This window comes from Enhydra lutris, unplaced genomic scaffold, assembly GCF_002288905.1.
Source record: "Enhydra lutris kenyoni isolate GAN:26980312 unplaced genomic scaffold, ASM228890v2 scaffoldscaffold33, whole genome shotgun sequence".
Taxonomy (NCBI): domain Eukaryota; kingdom Metazoa; phylum Chordata; class Mammalia; order Carnivora; family Mustelidae; genus Enhydra; species Enhydra lutris.
In genome coordinates this window covers 15,390,776-15,415,728 of record NW_019154117.1, presented here as the reverse complement: position 1 = coordinate 15,415,728, position 24,953 = coordinate 15,390,776, and the positions used below count along the sequence as shown (strand labels likewise).

General features: G+C 40.3%; 1 protein-coding gene across 1 annotated transcript in view; it reads left to right on the top strand.

Moving 5' to 3' along the window:
- LOC111153633 (transient receptor potential cation channel subfamily M member 6) overlaps window positions 1-24,953 on the top strand; it is a 160,518-nt gene that overhangs the window by 46,750 nt on the left and 88,815 nt on the right. The window contains exons 3-9 of the mRNA XM_022512777.1: window positions 1,722-1,760; window positions 6,517-6,694; window positions 10,154-10,367; window positions 13,669-13,793; window positions 16,494-16,665; window positions 21,661-21,829; window positions 22,942-23,065. Of these exons, the coding sequence (XP_022368485.1) occupies window positions 1,722-1,760; window positions 6,517-6,694; window positions 10,154-10,367; window positions 13,669-13,793; window positions 16,494-16,665; window positions 21,661-21,829; window positions 22,942-23,065 (1,021 nt within the window). The remainder of the gene's footprint in view (window positions 1-1,721; window positions 1,761-6,516; window positions 6,695-10,153; window positions 10,368-13,668; window positions 13,794-16,493; window positions 16,666-21,660; window positions 21,830-22,941; window positions 23,066-24,953) is intronic.

The window sequence follows — 24,953 nt, the reverse complement described above, 5'->3', positions numbered from 1 at the left end:
TGACTAAAACAGTGTTCCTTGCTTTTGTTAAATATTTACTAGCCCTACCCTCACTGAATTACCTGGGGTTTGTAAGCCCCATGATTGGAAGTTCTCTTTTTGCCCCCTGATAAAATGTTTACAGAATGGCAGGGTAAACTCATTTTTTCCCCTTCATCTTTTACGGTATCTTGTAATGTGATGGTGGCTACAATGGAAGTCAGACTGAGCTCACACAGTCCTTCTGTTTCTGTAATGGAATCATAATTATAATCATCTTCATAATCTTAAGCGTCATGAAATGTGATAACCTATAGGCCATTAGTCCACAGACTCAAGAAGAATATTGACGATTATAATTTCATATTATGGAATGGTCCAAGATCTGCATTTTATGGAAAAAGGTTGTCTTTATGTGATTGTGAAAAAAAATTATTGGATGGTTACGGATCTTGCTATGCCATTCTTTTTCTTAGATCCCAGTAAGAATCTCAAAATTGTAGCTTTTATGAATTTTTCTTCTTGATGGTGCAGAAGAAAAAGGTGGTAGTTTGTGATTTTAAATTTAGATAAAAGTTGATCTTTTATCAGTTATTTTTATGGTTCCTAGTAAGAAACAGATATGATAGATTTGATTACAATGCCTTTTTCCTTCTTATTTTGAAATTGTTGTTGAAGTGAAGCTTCTGAGAAAAGATAGTCCCAAAAGGCTAGGACGGGAAGAAATGAAAGGCCTAAGTATTTGTTTCTGAATAATGTAGAATAACCCTGATTCTTTGAATGCTGTCCTTTCTTGCATTGTTTTAGCTAGTATTCTCTTCTAGTTAAAACTTCTTTATACCTAAAATATGACCTTAGGGGATCATCGTGATCATCAAACTTCAGAAGGTTCTTTTGAATCATGAAAAGAAAGATTAATAAGGATAATACTTATAATCATACCAACTGTCTTTTGATTTGATAGTGTTTTATGGTTTTAAAATAGTATCTATATTGTATTATAACTAATATATAATATATATTTAATATATAAATAGTATACCATTATATATTAAATATGATTATATATCTATATATTGTATATTTATAAATATATGAACATATTTTTTGAATTCTTAGAATACTCAAGAATTCTGTCACCTTCATAGTGTAATGAAAATAACAGCCACCAATAGTATATATACTGCAATGTACCACTGTGAGACACATTACACACATCATCTCAGGTAATCCTCTTAATAACCTTACAGGCCAGATACTACTTCCAAATGTGGAAACAGTGCTTAGAGAAATTGTTAAATACATGAGATTTCAATCCAGGTATTTAGGTTCCAAATTCAGCATTCTGTTGATTAGGTCATGGTTGCTGCAGTGTAATTTGGAAAACAACATATGGGACTATTTGTGGAGTGACATAGGAAGTACTCAGCAAACCCCGATTTTTTTTTTTTAAAGATTTTATTTATTTATTTGACAGAGATCACAAGTAGGCAGAGAGGCAGGCAGAGAGAGGGGGAAGCAGGCTCCCTGCTGAGCAGAGAGCCCAATGCGGGGCTCGATCCCAGGATCCTGAGATCACGACCTGAGCCGAAGGCAGAGGCTTTAACCCACTGAGCCACCCAGGTGCCCCAGCAAACCCTGATTTTTAGACCAGGGAAAATAACAGGTATTTATGGCACAAGCATTGCATATACTTTCAGATATATCACTAACCTAACAGAGGTTTTGTGTTTTTAATTTAGATGTACTGCGGGATGCCAGGTCTGCCAGAATTTAATCAGGTAAGACTTAGATAAATAAGATTTCTTTTAATATTTAGGCACTCTGTTTAAAACTTATTGAGACAGCTTTCTTACAACTTGAATGGACTCAATGAAAGGGCTTTATTGGTGTATCCTATTTACCTTGCCAAAGGAAGGTTTTTGTTTAGATTTATTTATTTATTTGAGAGCTAGAGCATGAGCTAGGGGGGTGGAGCAGAGGAAGAGGGAGAAAAAAGCAGGCTGTCCCCACCCCAACCCCGAGCGGGGACACTTACATGGGGCTCAGGCCTCAGTCAGGATCCAGGACCCTGGGATCATGACCTGAGCCGGAGGCCAACACTTAACTGACTGAGCTGCCCAGGTGCCCCTCCAAGGGAAGTTTAAAAAAGAGAGATGTGGGAATCTTTTGAAGGACAGTGATTATTTGAATGCAATAGATACATTACTTAAATTACTGAGACATGTAAATGGCAAGGGCCTTTGGCAAGAGCTTTTACCAATTGAAATACTTATAAAGCATCGCATTTTCATTTGCTCATGTTGTTTTTTTTGAGCGAGAGAGTGTGAGCGATGGAGAGGGGGGTGGGGCAGAGGGGCAGAGGCAGAGGGAGAGGGAGAGAGCATGTCGCAGGCTCCACACTCAGTGCAGAGTCTGAAGCAGGGCTCCATCTCACAACTCTGAGACCACGACCTGAGCCAACATCAACAGTCAGACACCACTGGGCCACCCAGGTGCCCCTAGTTCTTATTTGGGTAATGAAGATGGTTTGTTCCTGTAGAGCACTACATTTGACCTATGGTTTGTGAGTAATGTTTGCTCATACCAAGCTCTAATTCTGACACCAGTTTTGACGTGTGTGTGTTTTTTCCCAACACACCGCCAGGTAATTAACTAGATTCTGCCATCGTCTACATGGAGATAGCATCAGTTCCCATGGGTTAAGAGCCTAGTCATACTAGACTACCCTTCCTCCCCCAGGTCAGGTGCCAGTCACAAGTCCACGTTATCACCTGTGCTTCTGACTGATAGGCTAGAGATCAGAGGTTCCCAAGAACTCTTCCGTGGGTTCAGTTAGTGTGCTAGCAAGGCTCCCAGATCTCAGAGAAACATTTGCTTACATTTACCAGTTTCTTAAAAAGGATGTTATAAAGGATAAACAGCCAGATGGAAGAGATGCACAGGGCCAGCTATGTGCGAAGGGGCTCAGAGCTTCTGTGCTCTTTCTCAGCAAGCCACTCTTCTAGCACACCCCCCCCCACCCCCATTCACCAACCCGAAGTCTCCGAATGCCATCCTTTTGGGGTTTTATGGAGGCTTCATTATGTAGGTAGGATTGGCTGAGTCATTGGCCATTGGTGGTTGATTCTGGTTGAATCATTGGTCATTCATGGTTGATTCAACCTCCAGCACCTTTATCTTTCTTAGCAGTTAGGAGATCTCAAGGGTTTTGGGGCTCTGTGCCAGAAACGCGGGGCAAAGACGAAGTCTCTGTTTATTATAAATCATAATATCACACAACCTCATGGACAAAAATAACTCCAGCAGAATACAAATGTTAGTGGTGATTTGCATTTTAAACTACGTGTTAGTAACTGGTTTTACCTTTCTCTTTTGTAAATGGAGGAAAATGAAAATTTCCTTGATTTTGATCATAGTTCACCTTATGGATTGGCTCAGTGTTAAATTTATTTTTGTAAAAGAAAAAATCTGGAATCCCAAGTTTGGCAAATCCATGGGGAAAGGAAAACCCCATCATCCACAGATGGAGGAGGAGAGGAAGGATAAGGTTGCTGGGTATATTGGTCTGTTCAGGCTGCCATGATAGACTACCACAGACTGGGTGGTTTAAACAATAACAGTTTTATCTCAGAGCTGTGTAAGTCTAAGATCAAGGTGCCCTCAGAGTTGGTTTGTGATGAGGCCTCTCTTCTCATTCGGCAGGAAGCTACCTTCTTGCTGTGTCTTCACATGGCCTTTGCTCTGTACCCTGACAGAGTTCTTGTGTCTCCTCTTTTATAGACACTATCCCTATCAGGTTAGAGTCCCACCTCCAAGACTTCATTTCAACTATTACTGCCTTGTAGGCTCTGTCTCCAAACACAGGCACACTGGGGATTAGGACTTCAACATAACAAATTTTGGGGGACTCGATTCAGTTCCTCACACTGAGTGAAGCGTTTCCATTTGACTAACCTCTTTTACCTTTCCTCCAATTATTTTTTTTTATTTTTTAGTAATTATTTAAAATTTGCTAAAATTGAAAGCAAGTATAAGACTATATTGAAAAGAAGTGAAAAGGCTACATTTACTCCTTCTGCTTCCTACTTTATTCTCCAGAACATTTCCCGGGCAATATTTTCCCAACTTTGCAATCTTCAGAGGTAACAAATATGAATGATACTAGAAAAATATCTATTTCACACTATCCAGAAATTAATAGTTGTTGAAACTTATCATTTTTGAATGTAGCTAATACCTTTTTTCATGTGGAGGGGGTGAAATGTCCCGGGGTCAGTTACTGAGCAGTGTGTCCTAGCCATTTCTGGTGTCATTTCTGTTATACAACAAATTCCCATATGTTTGTGGCTCTGTTTCTAAGCTTTTTTCTTCTAGTGCCATTGATCTATTTTTCTCCTGTTCCTGGTAAATGCAACTGTTCTTCATTATTAGAGTTTTGTAATGTATGTTAATATCTGACAGTGCGAGTCCTCTTAACTTTATTTTTTTTTAATATCAGTTTACTCTTTTAGACAACTTGCACATTCGTATGAATATTAGAATCGCTTTGTCAGATTCTCTGAAAAATTCTTTTAAGATTTTGATGGGTATTTTATAGAATTTATTAAAATAATTTGGGAGGGATTTGGCATTTGGCACCTTTACAAAGTTGATTCTCAAGGTAAGCTTTTAGTTAGTGATGGATAATTTGGAACTTCTGGAAGTTTTAATTCTAAAAGGATGGACATGGGATGCTTTAAAAAAAAATTAGGGGTAATTGGTTTCTTCTATGGGATCATCATGCCGTAATTTAATGACCTGGTAAAAACTGGAATGAAACTATATTGATTCAAGTGAAATGGATTAGGCTCGAAAAATACTTAGAGCAAAGTGGGTTCAACCTGAAAAATGGTGCTTTGCGAGGTCAGTGGCTTATCTTTCCAGGTGTGAATTAGGGTTGCCCACAGTGATTCATGTTCTGTTTAGAAAAACCCACAATGAAGTGAATCATTCAGCTTATGAATAGATGTTTTTCCATTTTGAAGACTACTGCTAATTCTGAAAGATAAGCAGGTGATACATTTCTCTCTAGAAGATTCTGATTATGTGTGTTCTGTGAATTTGAGATTATTCCTCCGCCTTTGAGTAGAGGGCCCTCCAGATACAACTCTGAAATGGTCCTCTGACTTCTTGTCATCCTGTTTCCTTGCTTAGTTGAACCCCATAACTTGTACACGTTTTTATGTTGCTTTTCACACATACACATACAAAAAAGCCTGAATCACTTAAAAAGCTGAATAACCTCTTTACATATAATAGATACATGAAAGTTCTACATGCTCAAATTTTAATTTTTCTTCCTGATTTTTTAAATTAACGAAATAGGAGAAGCTTAGCGTCCTGTCACCAATATGATGACTGTCATAGTTTGTTAGTTTTTATATAGTTCTAGTTTCAAAGAGATTTAACCTTCTAATTTGCTTCATTTTGTTACACAATAAAAATTATGGCCATGTATCTGAAATAATTTTTAAAACTTTATTTGCAGGAACATTTATTAAATATTCCTTTGTAATTATATCACCTATATTTATTATTTAATTTATATTCATAGTCAAGCCTCTTATATGGCTATTTTCTTGAGGTAGCTCTGTGTGTATATATTTCTCTGAAGTTGAATGTTTTCCGGCATCCATGTTCTTTCCTTTTGATGTACATATTATGTTTTACATGGAAACGTTTTCTGGCTCTCCTTAAGTATTGCACGTTAGAGATTCTTAGTTTTTTTTCTTAACAGCCTTGTTGAGATATAATTGATAGAAATAAACTGCACATATTTAAAATGTACAATTTGATTTTTTTTTTTTTTTACCATCTTAACCCTGTTAAGTGTATAGCTCAGTGGTGTTAAGTATATTTCTGTTGTTGTGCAACAGATCTCTAGAACTTTTTCATCTTGCAAAACAGAAATTCTGTGTCCATTAAACAATAACTCCGTGTTGGCTGCTCCTTGCAGTCCCTGGCCACCACCATTCTACTGTCTGTCTCTGTGGATTTAACTACTCAAATAAGTGGAATCATACAGTACTTGTTTTATGACTGACTCATTTCATTTAGCATAATATCCTCAAGATTTATCCCTATTGTAGTGTATTACAGGTTTCTTCCCTTTTTACGACTGAATAATATTCCATTATATGTATATGCCATGTTTTGTTTATCCATTCATCTGTCAATGGACACTTGGTATTATGAATAATGCTTTATAATACTTACATGAACATGGGTGTGCACAAGATTTTTAGCATTTTTTTTAAACATTCGCTAGATGATTTTAAGGTGCAGCTAAGGGCGAGACCCACTGAGGGGGTTTCAAAACTCAGAAGATAATCTAGTGATATAAATCTAATCTAAATCTTAATGTGAGGTTTTAAAAAAATTGTCATATATGCCATCTGTATATTACCTTAGGAAAGTGTAGAAACATTACATGTGCTTTCTGTTTTGACATTGTGTGTTTTCTATTCTGAAACTGGTTTCCATCCCATATTTAAGGTGTTACTGTGGGCGACTGATTGGAGACCATCAGGGGATAGATTATTCCTGGGCCGTCTCCGCTGCCAACGGTAATGAAAATGAACAATGGTCTGTTGAAAAGCATACGACAAAAAGCCCTACAGACACATTTGGCACTATTAATTTTCAAGATGGAGAGCACACCCACCACTCCAAGGTTCGCTCATAACTCAAATTATTTTTGCTTGTTTTTAGCAGAGGATGACCTCCAAATGTTTCTGCAAATCTTCTCTCCAAGTGTAGATGATCAGATGACCGAGTTTTATTATAAAAATGATCCGTGTTACTGACCTCTTCGCAAAAATGACCTGACCCTTCTCTTTTCCTTTCTGTCTGAGGGACATGGGACCTTTCCTGGGTGTGGTGTGGCAAGCTTTTTATTTGACCCGTTTTAGCAAGCTTATGCCTTCTCTACGGAGAATGGCTTATAGCTCTTGAGACAGTTGCAAAAGGGCTGTCCTTTTGTTAAGGAATGGAGGAAAGTCCCTGCCAAAGGCATGGTTTTAGCTGAAGCAGGGGTGTAGCAATCACCAGTACCTTGTGATGTCCTTGTGATGATTGTCCATAGGCTTCCCAGGCCAGTCTTGCTCCTGTCCCTAATAAGATAATTTTGCATGTAATTTGCATAATACCTACGGGTCAGCTATCTCTCAGGTGTTTTTTCTTGAGCTTATTAATCACCTGCTGCTTTTTCGGGGGCAGATTTCCCTGGGGAACCTGTAAAGGCGGGGTGGTGTCCACCCCAGGAAAGCTTAGAATCAGCTGTACCCTGGAGTGTGACCCTCAGTTGGATGGATTTGAAGCAACAGTTCTTAAGAATGCAATCATAATCAAGTTTTGTAATACAGTAATCTACACTTTTAAGTTTTTAATTCTCTGCGTTTAGCTTTGTGTGTTGGTGTTCTCTTTAGTTGGTGAGAAAACTGTCCTTATTTTCCTCTGTAATCTTTTTCGAAAGCTGACTCTCACAGAACGCTGTATGTAATTTTCCCCTTAAGTTTTTGTCTTCCTCCTTTTGCTTTTATGTTGATTCATGATCACCTTCATTTCCTCATTTTTTCATCCACTTGACAAAGATTTATTAGGTGCTCATAGTTTGCTATGCCCCAAAGAGCTTATGTTCCACGTACTAACTGCTTACAGTCTAGTGAGGGAAACAGGAGATAAATATCCAGTTACCCCGGGTAATTGTAGGGTGTGTATGGGGCTGCTCTGGATGGGAATATAGGGTTCTTCGAGAAAATGGAAAGCGTAACTCCTGGTTTTCTGAGGCAGTGTGTGTGGGTCAAGGAAGCCATCGGGAAGTAGGGACAGCTAAGCTGAGATCAGAAAGGTGAGTGAGGTGTTTGATGTCAGCTGAGTTAGAGGGCTAAGAACATTCTGGGCTTAGGGGAAGGCCAAGGGAGAATATGGTGCGTACTAGAGAACTGAAAATACGGTTCAGCAGATCTCCTGATCACCCGTAGGTTTTATGCTTAGCATTAGATCCTGAATACCTGAATGCATTTTACTCGCTCTCTCAGAAGAGAGAAACTACCTTTTATACGGAAGCCCAGAATTGTACTTCGTGCTCACTGTGAGAAGCAGGAAAGCTGCTAGAGGTGGTTATTCATTTCCCACCCCTGCATTGTCCTTCCCAGCTTTATCCCTACACCTCATTCCACAAATGATTTGAGGAAAATCTATGTCTGAGTTAGTTATAAAGGAGGGGGCAGGGGCAAGAAAGTCATTAACCTTTGGCACCATCTTCGGTTGGCCTTTGGAAGAAAAGACTAGTGCTGATAATTAATCAAGGTTGTTTATCTGAAATCTCAAGGAGGAATATCTTCTAGGACTAAAAGGACTTTTAAATGAAAGAGGCACCTGGGAGAGAGTTGAGCTCAGTGGACACACATCAGAGCTGTCTCCTCTGCCCTTATTCAGGATCTGGAGCAGCACAAACCATTTCTCAAAGGTCAACTTGTATTTTTTCCTATTACTTGAATATGTAATAAAGCCATGGCAACTCATTTTCCTCACTTGCAAATTGAATCCTGATTATCCTTAGGTTCTATTATATTCTGTGATGGCTGTACCGACTCGGTGTTCAGTCTAACATTTTAATAAAGGGATTGTGTTTTAAGAATTTCAAAGGTAAATAGGCAATTGTTTTAAGTCACTAGTACATTCTGGAAAATAGGTGATAATTCTATTTGCCTATGTATGAAGGTCTCTACCTGTGGTTCTTTATGGTATAGTTTTCTAATTCATGGTTTATTGTCCTTATTCCTGTAAATCTGACTTGATCTTCTTAGCTTATGCTTGAGGATGGCACACTCCTCTCAGTATGATTTTTTTTTAAGATTTTATTTATTTATTTGACAGATGGAGATCACAAGTAGGCAGAGAGGCAGGCAGAGAGAGAGGAGGAAGCAGGCTCCCTGCTGAGCAGAGAGCCCGATGCGGGGCTCGATCCCAGAACCCTGAGATCACTACCCGAGCCGAAGGCAGAGGCTTAACCCACTGAGCCACCCAGGTGCCCCTCTCAGTATGATTTTAAGTCTGTATGTGGCTGCGTCTGTTGGGAAAAGAGAGTCAGCCATACACTGGTCTTGGGGAAAACACAAAATGATTCTGGTCTTACCTGCTGGTTTGGATTTCTCTGATCTTTTCTTTGGGTTGCACTGGCTAGTCAAAAACATGACTCTTGTGAAAAGTACTTATTTTGGAAAAAAGACATTTTCAGAGGGAAAGGCCTATATAAAGGGAATGGTTAGAATTTATAGTAAATATAAATGCTCCTGGATCATAATTTGATTTAAATTATGGAAATGTATGAAATACTCCAGTATATTAGAAGTCATAGTGGTGTGTTTTTGGAATATAGGTGAGGTTCGGTGGGTGAGGTCCAGAGCCCACCACCAAGAAAGAATTCTTGAGCCTTCTTTGGTGCAAAATGGTGGTTTATTAAAAGACCCTGTGGGCAGAAAGAGCTGAAGCACTGGAGTCCTGAGGTGTGGCTGATTATATATATACACTCGAGAGTTGGGGTCATAAAGAAAAGGGAGGTTTCAAATGCAGAAGAGGACCTATAAGATAATGAAGGCCTTCCCATTGTCAAGTTAAGGTGGTTTCCCCTCTAGCAATGTATTAGCATTATGATAGTTGGGAGATCCCTGGAAGAATGTCACACACATCCCACACAGAGGTGGGGGTGGGGGTCAGCTTGTGCTTTGTCTTCAGCTAACCTCCTGCTCCCTCATCAATAGCATGTATGAAAAACCCCACTTCACCTATTTCTAAAAGCTTTTTTTAAAAATGGGTTTCCTGGAGTAGTGGTTTTTGCCAGTTTGAAGCATTTCTGCCTCATCTCAGACCTTCTAGAGAACATTGGTGGGCCAACCCTGAGAGTCAGAGGAAGCCTTCCTACCGTGACTTGCAATTCCCAGAAGGAACTTACAGGGGGTGTGGGATCCTTTCAAAGTAAATGTTTCCATTATACAAAGATGAACTTTTAAAGAAATTTCAGACACTTCCTTTCAATTTTTGGCCATTTCAGTGGCCCTGCTGTGTGCTCATTGTTACTGGCATGTAGTTTTTCCTATTTTATGTACATGTGTCTGTGCATATTTTCCAGTATATTAGGACTTCTTATGATACAAAGTTGGATCATCTGTTACATTTAATGTTGAAAGAGTGGAAGATGGAACTGCCAAAGCTGGTGATCTCTGTCCACGGGGGCATCCAGAACTTCAAGATGTCCTCCAAACTTAAAGAGATCTTCAGCCATGGTTTGGTCAAAGCTGCAGAGACCACAGGAGCGTGGATAATAACAGAAGGCATTAATACTGGTAAAGTGCATTCCCTGCTTCGCTTTAAAAAAAAAAAAAAAAAGTCTCTTTATAACTGAATCTGGTAGTGTGGCTCCTAATCTCTGCTCTGCAGAGCTTCCAGGAGACATGGTGACATGCACAAGAAAGACAAAAAGCGTAATGACTAGGAAAGAACCCAGAACAGTCATAGACCTTTCCTGGAATGCATTTTTGCCATTGTTAAAATATGCTATTTTAACACAACTTTGGGTAAACTTCTGGCAAGGAAGATAGTGTTTTCATGAACTTAGACCATGGTGAGGTTTGAAAGGATGCAGAATCCTTCAAGTATGGAGTGTGTGGGCTGCGGCTTCAAGTTCAACAACAAAAATACAACTGAGTAAATCTGAAGATCAGTTGGCTTTATTAAGCAATTTATGAATGAAGCAGCAACCTATTCAAGTAAAGAGATGCTCACAGGTTTGAAGAAATGGAAGGTTTTTATAGGAAGGGGAGTGGGGCAAGGAAGTTATTAGCAAAAGAAAAGGAAGGTTACAAGGAAGGTCATCTTCCTTCAAGGGGAATGGCAGGGGTTCTAATCATGCAGATTACCTCATCTTCCTTTGTTGGGTGTAGGGGGAGGGCAGGATGGGATGAGGAGAGTTCTTGTGACAGATTACCTCATTGGTACTGATCAGAAATTTTCCAAATGCATGGTTAAGACTACATTTCTGGGGGAGATTGGAACTGCAATTAGGTTAGATTAGGTATTAAGCCCCAGCTTGATAACTTGGCATAAGTGATTCCATTTTGGCCCCATGGTATCCCTTTTTAAGAACACAGCCTTTATTTTATGTACTTTGGGGTGTGTGTGTGTGTATGTGTGTGTGTGTGTGTGTGTGTGTGTGAGATTTAACATTTTAAGTGAGGACCGATTGAGGAATACAAATACAACAGTGTGAAAACTATTAAAATAGTTCATATAAACAAAAGAAATGACAAATGAGACATACTAGGAGCTTTCTTAAGCAATAATCGGGATCTGACCCCATTCAACCACAACTCCTTGGGGCCTGACGGCTTAGGGAGGGACATCAGCAGCAGCATCACCTGGGAGCTGGCTGGGCATCTCAGATACTTCCTAGATCTCAGATACTTCCCAGACCAGCAGGACCAGGATCTGCATGTTGATAACACCCCCGGGTGATTCTTGCACACATTTCAGTTTGGGACGTGTCACTTAGCAGCTTCTGTCTGTTCTTGAGCTGCTCCTCAACTGTTGTTGAACATTTTCTGGCATGAATGTTTGACGTTTAATTGGATGCCAGAAGCCTTATGTATAAAGCATTTGGATAGTTGCTGTGGATGAAAGGTGAGTAAGATACCGGCCCTGGGTTTAGTGACAAGGTGGACTGTGATAAGAATGAGCAACTAAGCACCATCAGTGCTGACTGGGTCACGGTTGAGGTACAAAGCACGGGTTGGGAATACAAGGAAGAGGAAGACACATCCCAGTTCCTCCTGAGGGCACCCAAGGAGGCATGGAGAAGGATATAGCACTTGCCGTTGGCCTTGAAGGAAGGGTAGGAAGGATCCTCCTAGACAGAGGTGGCAGTTCAAGGCCAGGCACACAGCTGGAGGTGAAGGCACAGGTAGAAAGAGGCGATAAGGCTACAGGTTGGATGTGCCATGTGGCAGAGGACAGGGACATGGGAGACGGAGCCAGACTGGGTGCCCTGCTGATGGGGCTGAGGTTTTATTCTCTGTATAGCCTGGGGCCTCAAAGGAATTTGGACAGGAGAATGTGTAGGAAATGATGCAGTCAGACCTGGTTTTACAGAGAGTCTCAGTAGACAGTATGTACTAGGCCCACATGTGGGATGCTGAAGTACATCCACCAGCCCCGCCGTGCTGGTAGCCCAGGCCAGATCAAGGGAGCCCTGATCTCTACTGCGGCGGATGGCAGCACAGCTGATGCTGATACATGCCTGTGCTCCCGATCCCCGAGTCTAGAAAATGGCTCTGGGAAAAGTGCAAAAGATAGGGTGGGTTGGAAGATGGCAGAGAGGGGGAAATGATTAGGCGCCGTGCATCAGATGGTTGCCGTAGATAGAGTGTGTGTGTTTGTGTGTGTGTGTGTGTGTGTGTGTGTGTGTGTGTGTGTGCGCGCGCGCGCGCTAATGACACATACAGGACCCGCACTATAGATAACAAGGGTCAGTGGCGCAGTGCAGCGTTGTCATTAAAAGGCAGATGGAGCCCATCTCGAAGCCACATACTGCATGATTCTAACAATATGACATCCTGGAAAAGGCGAAACTGGAGACAGTGAAAGGACCAGTGGTTGCCAGGGCTGGTGGCAGGGGATGAATTAGTGGAACACAGAGGACTTTTAGGGCCATGAATCTGTTCTGTTTGATTGACAGCGACGGGTATAGATCATTATGTATTTGTTCAAACCTGTGGAATCTACAGCACCCATCCCAACATAAACTGTGGTCTTTGGGTGATAATGATGTGTCAGTGTGGGTTCATCAGCTGTGACAAATGTACCATGTGGCGGGGGTAGTGTATAGATTAGGGGTACAAAGGAAGTCTGTACTATTGGCTCAGTTTTATGTGAACCTGAGCCTAAAATTGTTTTAGAAATAATGTCTGGTTAAAAAAGAAAAGTCAAATATCCTGGATTGGAATCCAAGCTCTACAAATTACCAGCTCTATAACGTTGGGCTAATTATTTAACTTCTTTATGACTCAATTCTTGCCTGTAAAATAGATTAAAGTTTCTACTTAAAGTGTAAATACCTGTGAAACACCTAAAAAAAAAAAAAAAAAAGCACCTGGTGCATTGTGTTTGATCAATGCTGGCTATTATTATTATTGTTGCTATTAATTCCAGAAGGTCAAATATGAATGCATTAGTTCTGGAATATTTATGTCTATAAAGCTATTAACTTAATTTGCTTCCATGAGGCAAGAGCCATTTCTGTAGGATGTTTTGCTGGGACAATTGAGAAGGTTAGAGGAAAAAAAAATATTTAGAACATTCATGTTGGCATCAGAGGACTTTCTGGTCAGTCAAAAATAGGGGCAGGACTGAGGTTGTAAGCAAAAATTGCCCAAAGGGAGAGGAGAATTATTTAGGTAAAGAGGTGAATGATAGGAGAAAGAGGTGTTAAGAGTACAGGAAGCCAGGACATCAGAAATTCATTCCACTGCCCTAGCAACTTTCCCTAAGAATAGTCCTTTGCGTATACCCATGCCCATTTGTCTCTTTCCAGCAATCACACCAGTGTTTTGCATGATTTGCATGTTAAAGTTTGATCTCTGTTGTTCATAGGTGTGTCCAAACATGTCGGGGATGCCCTGAAAGCCCATTCCTTCCAGTCCTTGAGAAAAATCTGGACAGTTGGAATCCCTCCTTGGGGTGTCATTGAGAACCAGAGAGATCTTATTGGAAAAGATGTAAGTGGGCATCCCGTTCACAACCAAAGGCAACGAATATGTATCTAACTGCCAGCTCAGCGCTATACCTGGGTTTCTAAAAGGCATCTCAATGTAATAAACTCCAAACCAACTTTTGTCTTCCTACTCGCCCTATCTTAGAAAATGATGATCTTATCCTTGAAGTTGTTCAAGCCAAAAAACCTCGGACTAATCCTGGAATGATCTCTGTCTCAATACCTCAAACCTAATCCATCAGGAAATTATCTCAGCTTCACTTTAAATATAAAAATATATCTGGAATCTGATCTCTTTTCATTACCCCCACTGTTACCGAACAGGTCTAAACCACCATTATCTGTCCGCTGGATGATTGTAGTAATAAGCCTTCCTTTCTCTTGTGCTTCTCACTTCTTGTCATCTAATCTCAACCCAGTAGCCAAAATGATTCTTCTAAAATATACGTCAGATCGTACTATTCCCCTATGAAAAACCCTTCAATGGCTCCTGTCTTGCTGAGAGTAATAGTCGAGTTTCTTGTAGTGGTGTGTCTGATAAAACAAGGACTGTTCATGAACTGACCCTTCTCTTTCCTTATCTTGTACTACTCTCTGCTTTATTCATTCCTGTGTATCAATTCTTTGATCCTGTTTTTTTTTTTTTTAATAAGGAACATACTTGTCTAAGTCTGTGTATAAGAATAGTGTATATTTTTGATGAAAATTTTAGGTATTACCAAAGGTATGCAGAGGAAAGATAACCACTATTAATATCTTGGTGCATAGAATTTTTTCTACAAAAGTGTATGTAAGTATAATAAAAAAAATTACATAAAAGAAGTAATAACAGAAACCCACCAATGTAAATCTGTTTTTTATTTTTATTTGTTTTTGTGAATTGTTCTTTGGATTAACTATTTAACAGTTACTTCTGTATGTCATTTAGCATAGACATGTGTATGGTTTAACTTTCATTTTGGAAAATTTCACACACATTAAGGAGTAGAGAGATTAAAATAATGAAATCCTATGTACCCATCTCCCAGCTTTAGCAATTATGAGATTAGAGCCAATTTTGTCTCATCTCTGAGACAAAATCTCTGAGACATCTCTACCTTTATCGGTTCCCCACCTCTTCACTCCAATATTTTGAAGCAAATTCCAGACATCACATAATGTCTCTGGTAAATATTTCAACCAGTATTTCTAATTTAGCAATTAATTTACCAATACTTTGCTATTTCTAAATACCAATAAGTAGATATTTCTGAAATATATGGACAATTAAAAATATATAACATTACCATTTTCATACCTAAAAAATTAAAAATTAATTCCTAAATATCAACAAATAGCTAGTCTATTTTCAGTGTTCTGATTGTGTTTAATTCCTTTTTTAAAAAAGATTTATTTATTTGAGGGAGTGAGAGACGGAGAAAGAGAGAGTACAAGTAGGGAGGAGGGGCAGAGGGAGAGGCAGAGTCCGTGCTGAGCAGGGAGCCCATCACCTGGCTTGATCCCAAGACCTGAGCTGAAGGCTGATGTTTAACCGATTGAGCCACCCAGGTGCCCTAGTTGTTTGATTTCATTATCCAGAAAAGTTTCCTGTATTGTGATGGGTTGAGATGTCTCTTGAGTCACTTTCAGTCTTTTTTTTTTTTTTTTTAATTGTTGTTAGAGAAGGAGAGGAAGAGGAGCTGAGGAGAGAGGGACTCCCAAGCAGGCTCCATGCCTAGCATGAAGCCCGATGCAAGGCTGATCTCATGACCCTGAGATCGTGACCTGAGCTGAAATCAAGAGTTGGATTTCAGCTGGCTGAGCCACTCAGGTGCCCCGTAGTCATTTTTAACCTATGGATTGTCCCTCCTTCTCTCTCTCTCTCTCTCTTTCTTCTTCCTTTTTTTTTTTTTTTTTTTTTTTTTTTTTTTGGTGCAGTTTATTTGTTAAAGAATTAGGTCATTTTTGCTGAAGAATTTCCCATATTTTGCATTTTACAAATTCAGCCTGTTATAGTAGGGTTTAATGTATTTCTCTGTCTCTTGTTTTTCCTATAAATTGGTAGTTTGATCCAGAGGTATGTCAAATACAAGTTATTTTGTGCGAGTTTATGCCATAAGAGATGGGTTCTTTCTTTGTAACTTTTGATCGTCTTTCTTTTTATGATGTCCTCGCGTAGATTCATGATCTCAACTGAGTTGCAAATGCTGATATTTAATTATAGTGTTCTTTATTAGCTAAACACTCTGTAAAGAGAAACATTTTCTCATCAACGATTTGTTTTACCTTGTGGTACAGATGTATGGGAAAAGGCAGAATACTTGATTGTTTCTCTTTATCTTCCAGTTTTCAAAGCAATGATTCATTATCAATCATCCTTCAAGGTGAACAGTGAGTTTTTTTGGTTCATGAATTGAAACATACCGAGTATTAAATATGTTTCAATTCATCTATTCTAGTTATTACTCTTAATTATGCCTGAACTATCCCATTTTGGCCAGTGGAAAATTTTCAAGTTGTCTTCTGAGTCCTTTTAACACAATTCTAGTTGTTTTTCATGGCTTCCTTATGTTTTAGTACTAAAAAAAGTTTCAGGCTAATGGTGCATATTTTTTTTCCTCCTTGAGAATGGCTGGTTGCTTTTATTGGGAAATTATATTCTGGGGTCAGAGTCAAGGTCCTTCTCTGGCCTTCCCTCATATCTTTATATCTTTACTCTCTTCAGGTAGTGTGCCTGTACCAGACACTGGGCAACCCCCTCAGCAAGCTCACCACACTCAACAGCATGCATTCCCACTTCATCTTGTCCGATGACGGGACTGTGGGCAAGTATGGAAATGAGATGAAGCTCAGGAGGAACCTGGAAAAGTACCTGTCTCTGCAGAAAATACACAGTCGTGAGTACCACGGAGGCTCAGCCACCAGGGCCTGGCTTGGGGGTACTATGGAGAAAGGCATTCCTTTGTCATCCATACAGAGTAGAGAGGTCCAAGCTGCTCCCTGCCTTAAATTAACATACGTGAACCCACAGCCAGAAGAAAGCAGGAATGTGGAATTGTGGGTGACAGGAGAGAGGGGAAGAAGTCTTGGGGGACAGCATAGTCACGAGAGGTTTTCTGGAACAGTGGAGACTTTAGCGTAGCCTTCAGCTGTCCATAGGGAGGATGGGTGGAGGATGGTTGTGTGTGTGGTGGGGGAGGTGTTGTCACCAGAATGGAGATGACTGAAGAGCAGGAAGGAGACTGGCCTGGGAAGAGTGGGGGCATGAGTTTGACTGTCAGGGAAGATGCGTTTCATATATGGTGGCATGCCCCAGATAGGAAAGCATTAAAACCAGACAGGGCTTTTAGAAATAGGACCTTTGAAGGTTTCAGTGTTGTGTGCTGCTTCCATGATGCTTCGAGATGGCCATTTTGGTAGTGTTAAAAAAACAAAATTCAGTTGAGTAAATTGAAAGATCTTACTAGCCTTCTTCAGTGATTCATCAGTTGGGCCACATCCCATCTGGCAGGTGGAGAGGAATTCCAAGGAGCAGGACAGAGTGGAAGACTTTTATAGGCAGAAGGAGGTGTGGCAAGGGAGTTCTTCTAACAAGGAGTGGATTGTTTTGGGCAAGGTCACCTTCCTTTGGGGGAAGATGGGGTGGGCGTGGGGGTCCTACCAGGCGGATGACCTCACTAGTGCCAACCAGATAATTCCAGATGGACTGGTTAAAGGTTACATTCCTGGGAAAGGTTGCAACTGCAATTAAGTTGAGTATTATGTCTTGGTTTGTGGATGTAGAGCTTAGCACAAGTGACTATATTTTGGACCTATTGTCTCTTTTTTAATAGTAGTATCTGTAGGAGGGAGAAGGGGGGAGAGGGCCAGAATCCGCAAAACATCTTTGGGTGGAGAGGTGGAAACTAGGTGCTGCCTGAGAAATGGAGATGTTTTGTCCAAGGCGCAGAAAGTGGGCTTCTGCCTCTTTCCATGAGTTAAATCTTCCACAAAATCTCCCCACTGTTGGGGCAGAAGACCAGGGAGCGAAGGCCCTAGGGATGCTCAAGTACTCTTTAGTCTTTGACTTTGGCCTTATATGTTGAATGTCCTTTGAGTTTTTCACCTTGATCTTCTGAGGCAGCAGAATGTAGGAGGTCAGATAGATCAAAAAAGCTGTGTCATCTAATATCTATGATCTTGGCCAAGGGAGTTAACATCTGTTAAACAGTGTTCTTAATATAAAAGGGAGGGAACTGTCTACCTTTTGTTGTGAAAATTGAGATAATGTACGCTTGCTGTGCCTGCAATAGTGTTGGGTGCGTAGTACGCCCTCAATAAATGTCTGTTTCTTTTTTTCCTTTTATCCTCCTTTGATATAGGTGTAATCTTGTTTGCAGTGGTGGTGGGGGGGGGAGTGTGGGAGGGACCCTGGGAATTGTTGCCAGTCACTTAGAGCTTAGTGTTAATGAAGGTTGGAGGCTCATTTAGGTAAGGAAAGGGGAGAGGGGATCAGGCATGTGGTCCTCTGTGGAGTGGGTGTAGGTCGGGGGAAAGGAGAGCCACAGAGCAGAGAAGAGGAGGATAGGTGAGAGACTGGCCTGAAGAAGAGTCTCTGCAGGAGGGCTCTCTTGGGGTCTGAACTCTCAATGACCTGAATTGTCTTGTTGCCTCTGTTGACCCATGACCACCACCGAAATTGCTTAGGGGTTTTGTACAGCGTCATAATGTGTGCCCCTAGAGAGCAAAGTCTTGTCTTTCTTATTCCCTGCTGATTCTCCATTTGTGCATACAACCTGAAGCTTCCACATAGCATTAAGTGACATTTCTACTTTCAAAGATCTTGAAACTTGGGACTTATTTGGAGAGTTTTACTTTGTGTGTAAAAGAATGTGTAGTCCATTCCAGTGGATTGGTAACAATTATTATTCTAAGAACCAATAGGAAGGAGCGAAAACAGTTAAGACACCTACATGCACACACATGGGAAAGGAAGAAAGGAAGGAGAGAGAAGAAGGAGGAGGAGGAGAAGGAAGAGAAGAAGAAGAAAGGAAAGAAAGAAAAGAAAAGCCCCCAACAGACACCAAATTCTTATGTATCAAAGCTGGTCTTCATGCCCACCATGCTCACTAGGGAGGCTTTCTACCATATTTGTACTGTTTAAAAAGGATCTATTTGGATGGAAAAGACTTAAATATTTTGTTGATTTCTTTCATTTCTTTTCAGCTGGACTTATTGGAGTCCCTGGAAAACCCTTGGTACTGGCCAAGAGTACTTAGAAAAAACCCCAAAACCCTGACATCATAAAGTTGCTATAGGAATTCCTGGGTTTCGCCATTTGAAATGCGGCCATTGTCAGCTCCTAAGCCCCTGAGGATAGAAAGCGTATAATCAGATGCCTCTGTATCTCTTCGATATCCACCTCTCAGTGGGGGAGAGTGCTTTCCTGGGATATCCATCCTAGGAGCTTTTAATCTGGAGCATGATATCATATTCCTGCCTAATCCTGGGGTCCAAGGGTAGAGGGAGCTCCCTAGTAAGATTTTTCAGCAAAAACTTGACATTTTTTTTCTTTTTTTAAACAAATTTAATTAGTAGCATCAGTAAGATCCTTCTTGTAGAAAACAATCACAAATATTTTTAGTTTTGTGGGAATTAGTTATCGCTTCTAGAAAGACATACCTAATAGAAATTGAATTCCCTCTTTACCCTTATTAATTCTTTTGTGATGATAAAAGTGCTATATACTCTCATATTCAGGTAAAGCAAAGATAACATATAGTAGAAGGAAGAGTTTTCCATAATTTCACAAAAAAAACCTAACCATTGTCGACTTTTTCATATATATGCTTTCAGAAATTTTCTACACGCCCACAAAGCAATATTTTTTTAAATGAACGCTAGGTTTGTGTAATATCTATGCTACTTTTGTAGTCTTCCCCTCCCCATGAATGCATTTCCACATCAGCAAGCATAGTTTAAAACATTTTTAATGGCTGTGTTGTATTTCATTATATAGGGTATAAGATACTCTCTTACAAAAGTTTTTTCCATCCATGTCAATAATTTATGATTAATGGAATATTTATTTGAATTTTCTTCTAGTACTTTGACATGTTAAGTATCATTTTCTTCATCTCATTTAGCTTTTATAAGACTATATTATTAGAGGAATCCCATGACTATCAATTGACATATCTTAGATTCACTTTTTAGTGACAGGGAGAAAATAATGAGATAGAAGTATATGGGAGAGGAAAAGAAGTAGAATCTCAGAGCAATTAAACAGACTGAATTCCGTGTTTGGATACCTGCTGAGGCGTCCCCCTCACCCCCAGCTGCCACTCCTGCCGAACATTCATGGAGTCCAGGGGGTACACAGGAAAGGCCACATACTATATGTTAGAATATTTAAAAGCTTTAAATCAAGCTAACAAACTGTATAATGTTTTATCCTTTTACATTTGTCCATATAGCTGGAAGGCCAGGTTTGAGGTCAGCATCTTGGAAATTTGGGAGTTCTGAGCCAGAGCCAGGACTGTCTCCCCAGCCTACATACAGCCTGCTCTCTGCTTCTCTTTTTGCCCTTGGCTCCATCCCTCTGTGCCAAGGGCTTCACATGTACTCACCTGCGCACCCCAGCCTGTATGTCTGAGCTCTACCCACCTCTCCCCTATGCCACAGAGTCATGGGCAAGTATGTCCTGCAGGAGGACGTATCTGGAGCAGAGGCTCAGGCAGCCCCTAAAGGCAGGAATTTGGGGGTCTAGGTCACTCTGGTAAATAGGGAAGTAGGCCTAGGCTTCCCTCAAACGTTGGTCCTGTAGACTCTTCACTGTGAGGGGAGAGGCGTGGCTAGACGAGGGCCTGTTAAACTTGGGGCCCAGGAAAACATCCTCTGATGCCCAGGTGTGAGTGTGATATTGCCTGCTGATTTTTCTGCTTTTGAAAAATAAAAAATAAGATTTAAATATATCGATGCATGCAATGTGTAGAAGTTAAATAACTCTATAGAATAAATAAGGTCCCTTTTGAATGTTTCTCCAAATCCTTCCCTCCCTCTCCAGTATTAGTAGTTTGATATGTACACTTCCAGAGTTTTCTGGTTTTATATATATATTACATATATATACAATGTGGATATGTATGTGTATAAAATATGTTTATTTATATATATATATATACACACATGGGTATATGGATATATAAAAATGTATATTTGTGTATATATAATAAATGCATATGTAAGTGTATATACAGATATGTATGTATAATAAACATACATTTATACACATATATGTATTGGGCAAGTGTACACAGAAATATATAATGCAAATATTTATAAATATATACTCATGTATGTGGTTTTAAAAATATAAAAAGGATCATACTATATATTTCATTCTGTAACATTTTTTCAACCAATATCTTTTCTTTAAAAGAGTTACCCATCCCATCTTGTTCTTAGAATCATACTTAGAAGTTGATTAAATTGGCAAAAGGTTGATCATTTTTGGAGGTGAGTGATAGATGCATTGGGTTCCATTATATCATTCTGTTTTTTTCTTTTTTTAAAGACATGTTTGAAGTTTTCCAAAATGAAAAATAGAGATTTCTTGAAGACTACTTAAAAAAAAATTTTTTTTAAACTAGTGAAAACCTTTAGCTACCCTTTTAATGGGGGAAAAGCTTGAAGATGCTCTCACCATTATTTCTGCAGCTTTATGGAAAGTGCAAGCTTCTGGTTTGGTCTTGAGCTAGGGAAGCCTGAGTGAGTCAAGGAAGGAAGAGGGTGAGCGCGGGTAGCAGGTATCTGGGGTGATGGAAAGACTTGTGTCCCCGAAAGCAAAATGGATGATTGGCCAGCGTAAGGTTTCTCTGTAACACTTTGGTATTGTTTGTCCTCTGAAATAGGTTCAAGACAAGGTGTGCCCGTGGTGGGGCTGGTGGTGGAAGGAGGTCCCAATGTCATCCTTGCCGTGTGGGAGACTGTGAGGGACAAAGATCCTGTGGTGGTGTGTGACGGCACGGGCAGGGCCGCCGACCTCCTGGCCTTCACCCACAAACACCTAGCAGATGAAGGGTGAGTTGTTGACTCCTCAGCTGTCAAACCACAGTAACTATTTATTCCTCCATTTTATTCCTCCACTGAAGCTCTGTGTTTGGGTGGGCCACATATCCCGGGGAGACAGAGATTAGACAGGAATTAATTTTTCAGTGATTTTTATATGTATGGATTAATGCCCAAATGCTCTCCACTGATACAAGTTGCTATTTCTTTCGCTGAAGAATGGCCTGCTTCTCTCAGGGGTTCTTGAACCTTGCGGGGGGTCGGAGTGGGGGTGAGGGAGCACTTCCACAGGGGAGTGAGGGAGGGGGTGCTCCTCCAGTTGCTCCATAAAGTTGAAAAAACCCTGCAGTGAGTGAGACCAGTGTGGGCCCCAGATCACGTTTAGGATCATTTGTCATTAGTAAGAACAGAGGAACTGGGGAAATCAGCAACCCAGCATTAAAGTATGTTCTTTTTATTAAAGGTTTTAATTCTTAAAAAAAAAAGAAAGATTTTATTTATTTATTTATTTACTTACTTATTTACTTGAGAGAGAAAGGAAGAGAGAGAGAGTGAGAGAGTACAAGCAGGGTTGAAGGAGAAGCAGACTCCCTGCTGAGCAGGGAGCCCCATGTGGGACTTGATCCTAGGATCTTGGGATCATGACTTGAGCCAAAAGTAGATGCTTAACCGCCTGAGCCACCCAGGTGCCCTAAGGTTTTAATTCTTTAGCCTTTTCAAATGAAAAAAATCTTTTTCCTAGCTATCCCTATATCTAGTATGGTATTTCCAGTTTCAGAAGTGTGGTCTTTCTCCTGTGTAAGTAAATATAATGCCTATGAGCTAAAATATTGACCCCACCAATTTACTTAAGTAGACATGGATTGGAACTCTGTCAGCTCAGGAACCTTGCCCCAGAGTGTGTTCTTTCCAGGATCATGGCAGATCCGTCTGTGCTCGCTTTCAAATTCAGCCTCTCCTGGTACCTTCCTTCCCTCTACTTTCTGCCCACTTACTCTCAGAGCAGAAGTGTCCACGGAAAGCTTCTCATTCAGAGGTGACCCACAGGTGCTCTTGCCCTGAAGTTAGTGGCTTGTTCCCTTCTCTGCATTGTGCCAAGTCGTGACCTTTTCTCTCTCTCCCAGGGCCCTGCGTCCTCAGGTGAAGGAGGAGATCATCTGCATGATTCAGAACACTTTCAACTTTAGTCATAAACAGTCCAAGCACCTTTTTCAAATTCTAATGGAGTGTATGGTGCACAGGGATTCTGTGAGTATGATGAGTTGATAACTCAAATGACTTTAAAACTGATAATTTGCACCAATCATAATATCTGTTTCCACAACTTTTAAAAATAAGGACTTTTAAAATTATTTATTTTAAAAAATTATTTTTATTAACATATAATGTATTATTTGCCCCAGGGGTACAGGTCTGTGGATCATCAGGCTTACACATTTCACAGCACTCACCATAGCACATACCCTCCCAGTGTCCATCACCCAGCCACCCTATCCCTCCCCCTAATCCCCCCAGCAACCCTCAGTTTGTTTCCTGAGATTAAGAGCCTCTTATGGTTTGTCTCCCTCCCGATCCCATCTTGTTTCATTTTTCCTTCCCTAACCCCCACAACCCTCTGCCCTGCCTCTCAAATTCCTCATATCAGGGAGATCATATGATAATTGTCTTGTCTGATTGATTTATTTAACTCAGTATAATACCCTTTGGTTCCATCCACATCTTTGCAAATGGCAAGATTTCATTTCTTTTGATGGCTGCATAGTATTCCATTGTGTGTGTGTGTATGTATGTATTTGTGTGTGTGTGTGTGTGTGTGTGTGTGTGTGTGTGTGTGTGTATGTGTGTATATCACCTCTTCTTTTCCATTCATCTGTTGATAGGCATCTAGGTTCTTTCCATAATTTGGCTGTTGTGGACATTGCTGCTATAAACATTCGGGTGCACATGCCCCTTTTGATCACTACATTTGTTATCTTTAGGGTGAATACCCAGTAGTGCGATTGCTGGGTCGTAGGGTAGCTCTATTTTCAACTTTTTGAGGAACCTCCATACTGTTTTCCAGAGTGGTTGTACCAGCTTGCATTCCCACCAACAGTGTAGGAGGGCTCCCCTTTCTCTGCATCCTCGCCAGCATCTGTCATTTCCTAACTTGTTAATTTTAGCCATTCTGACTGGTGTGAGGTGGTATCTCACTGTGGTTTTGATTTGTATTTCCCTGATGCCGAGTGATGTGGAGCACTTTTTCATGTGTCTTTGGCCATTTGGATCTCTTCTTTGCAGAAATGTCTGTTCATGTCCTCTGCCCATTTCTTGATTGGATTATTTGTTCTTTGGGTGTTGAGTTTGATAAGTTCTTTATAGATTTTGGATACTAGTTCTTTATCCGATATGTTGTTTGCAGATATCGTCTCCTATTCTGTCAGTTGTCTTTTGGCTTTGTTGACTGTTTCCTTTGCTGTGCAAAAGCTTTCAATCTTGATGAAGTCCCAGTAGTTCATTTTTGCTCTTGCTTCCCTTGCCTTTGGCGTTGTTTCTAGGAAGAAGTTATAGCAGTTGAGGCCAAAGAGGTTGCTGCCTGTGTTCTCCTCAAGGGTTTGGATGGATTCCTTTCTCACATTGTGGTCTTTCATCCATTTTGGGTCTATTTTTGTGTGTGGTGTAAGGAAATGGTCCAGTTTCATATTTCTGCATGTGGCTGTCCACTTTTCCCAACACCGTTTATTGAAGAGATGGTCTTTTTTCCATTGGACATTCTTTCCTGCTTTGTCAAAGATTAGTTGACCGTAGAGTTGAGGGTCTCTTTCTGGGCTCTCTATTCTGTTCCACTGATCTATGTGTCTGTTTTTGTGCCAGTACCATACTGTCTTGATGAGACCACTTTGTAATAGAGCTTGAAGTCTGGAATTGTGATGCCACCAACCTTGGCTTTCTTTTTCAACATTCCTCTTGCTATTTGAGGTCTTTTCTGGTTGCATAAAAATTTTAGGATTATTTGTTCCATTTCTTTGGAAAAAAATTGATGGTATTTTGATATGGATTGCATTAAACATGTAGATTGCCTTAGGTAGCATAGACATTTTCACAATATTTGTTTTTCCAATTCATGAGCATGGAACATTTTTCCATTTTTTTGTGT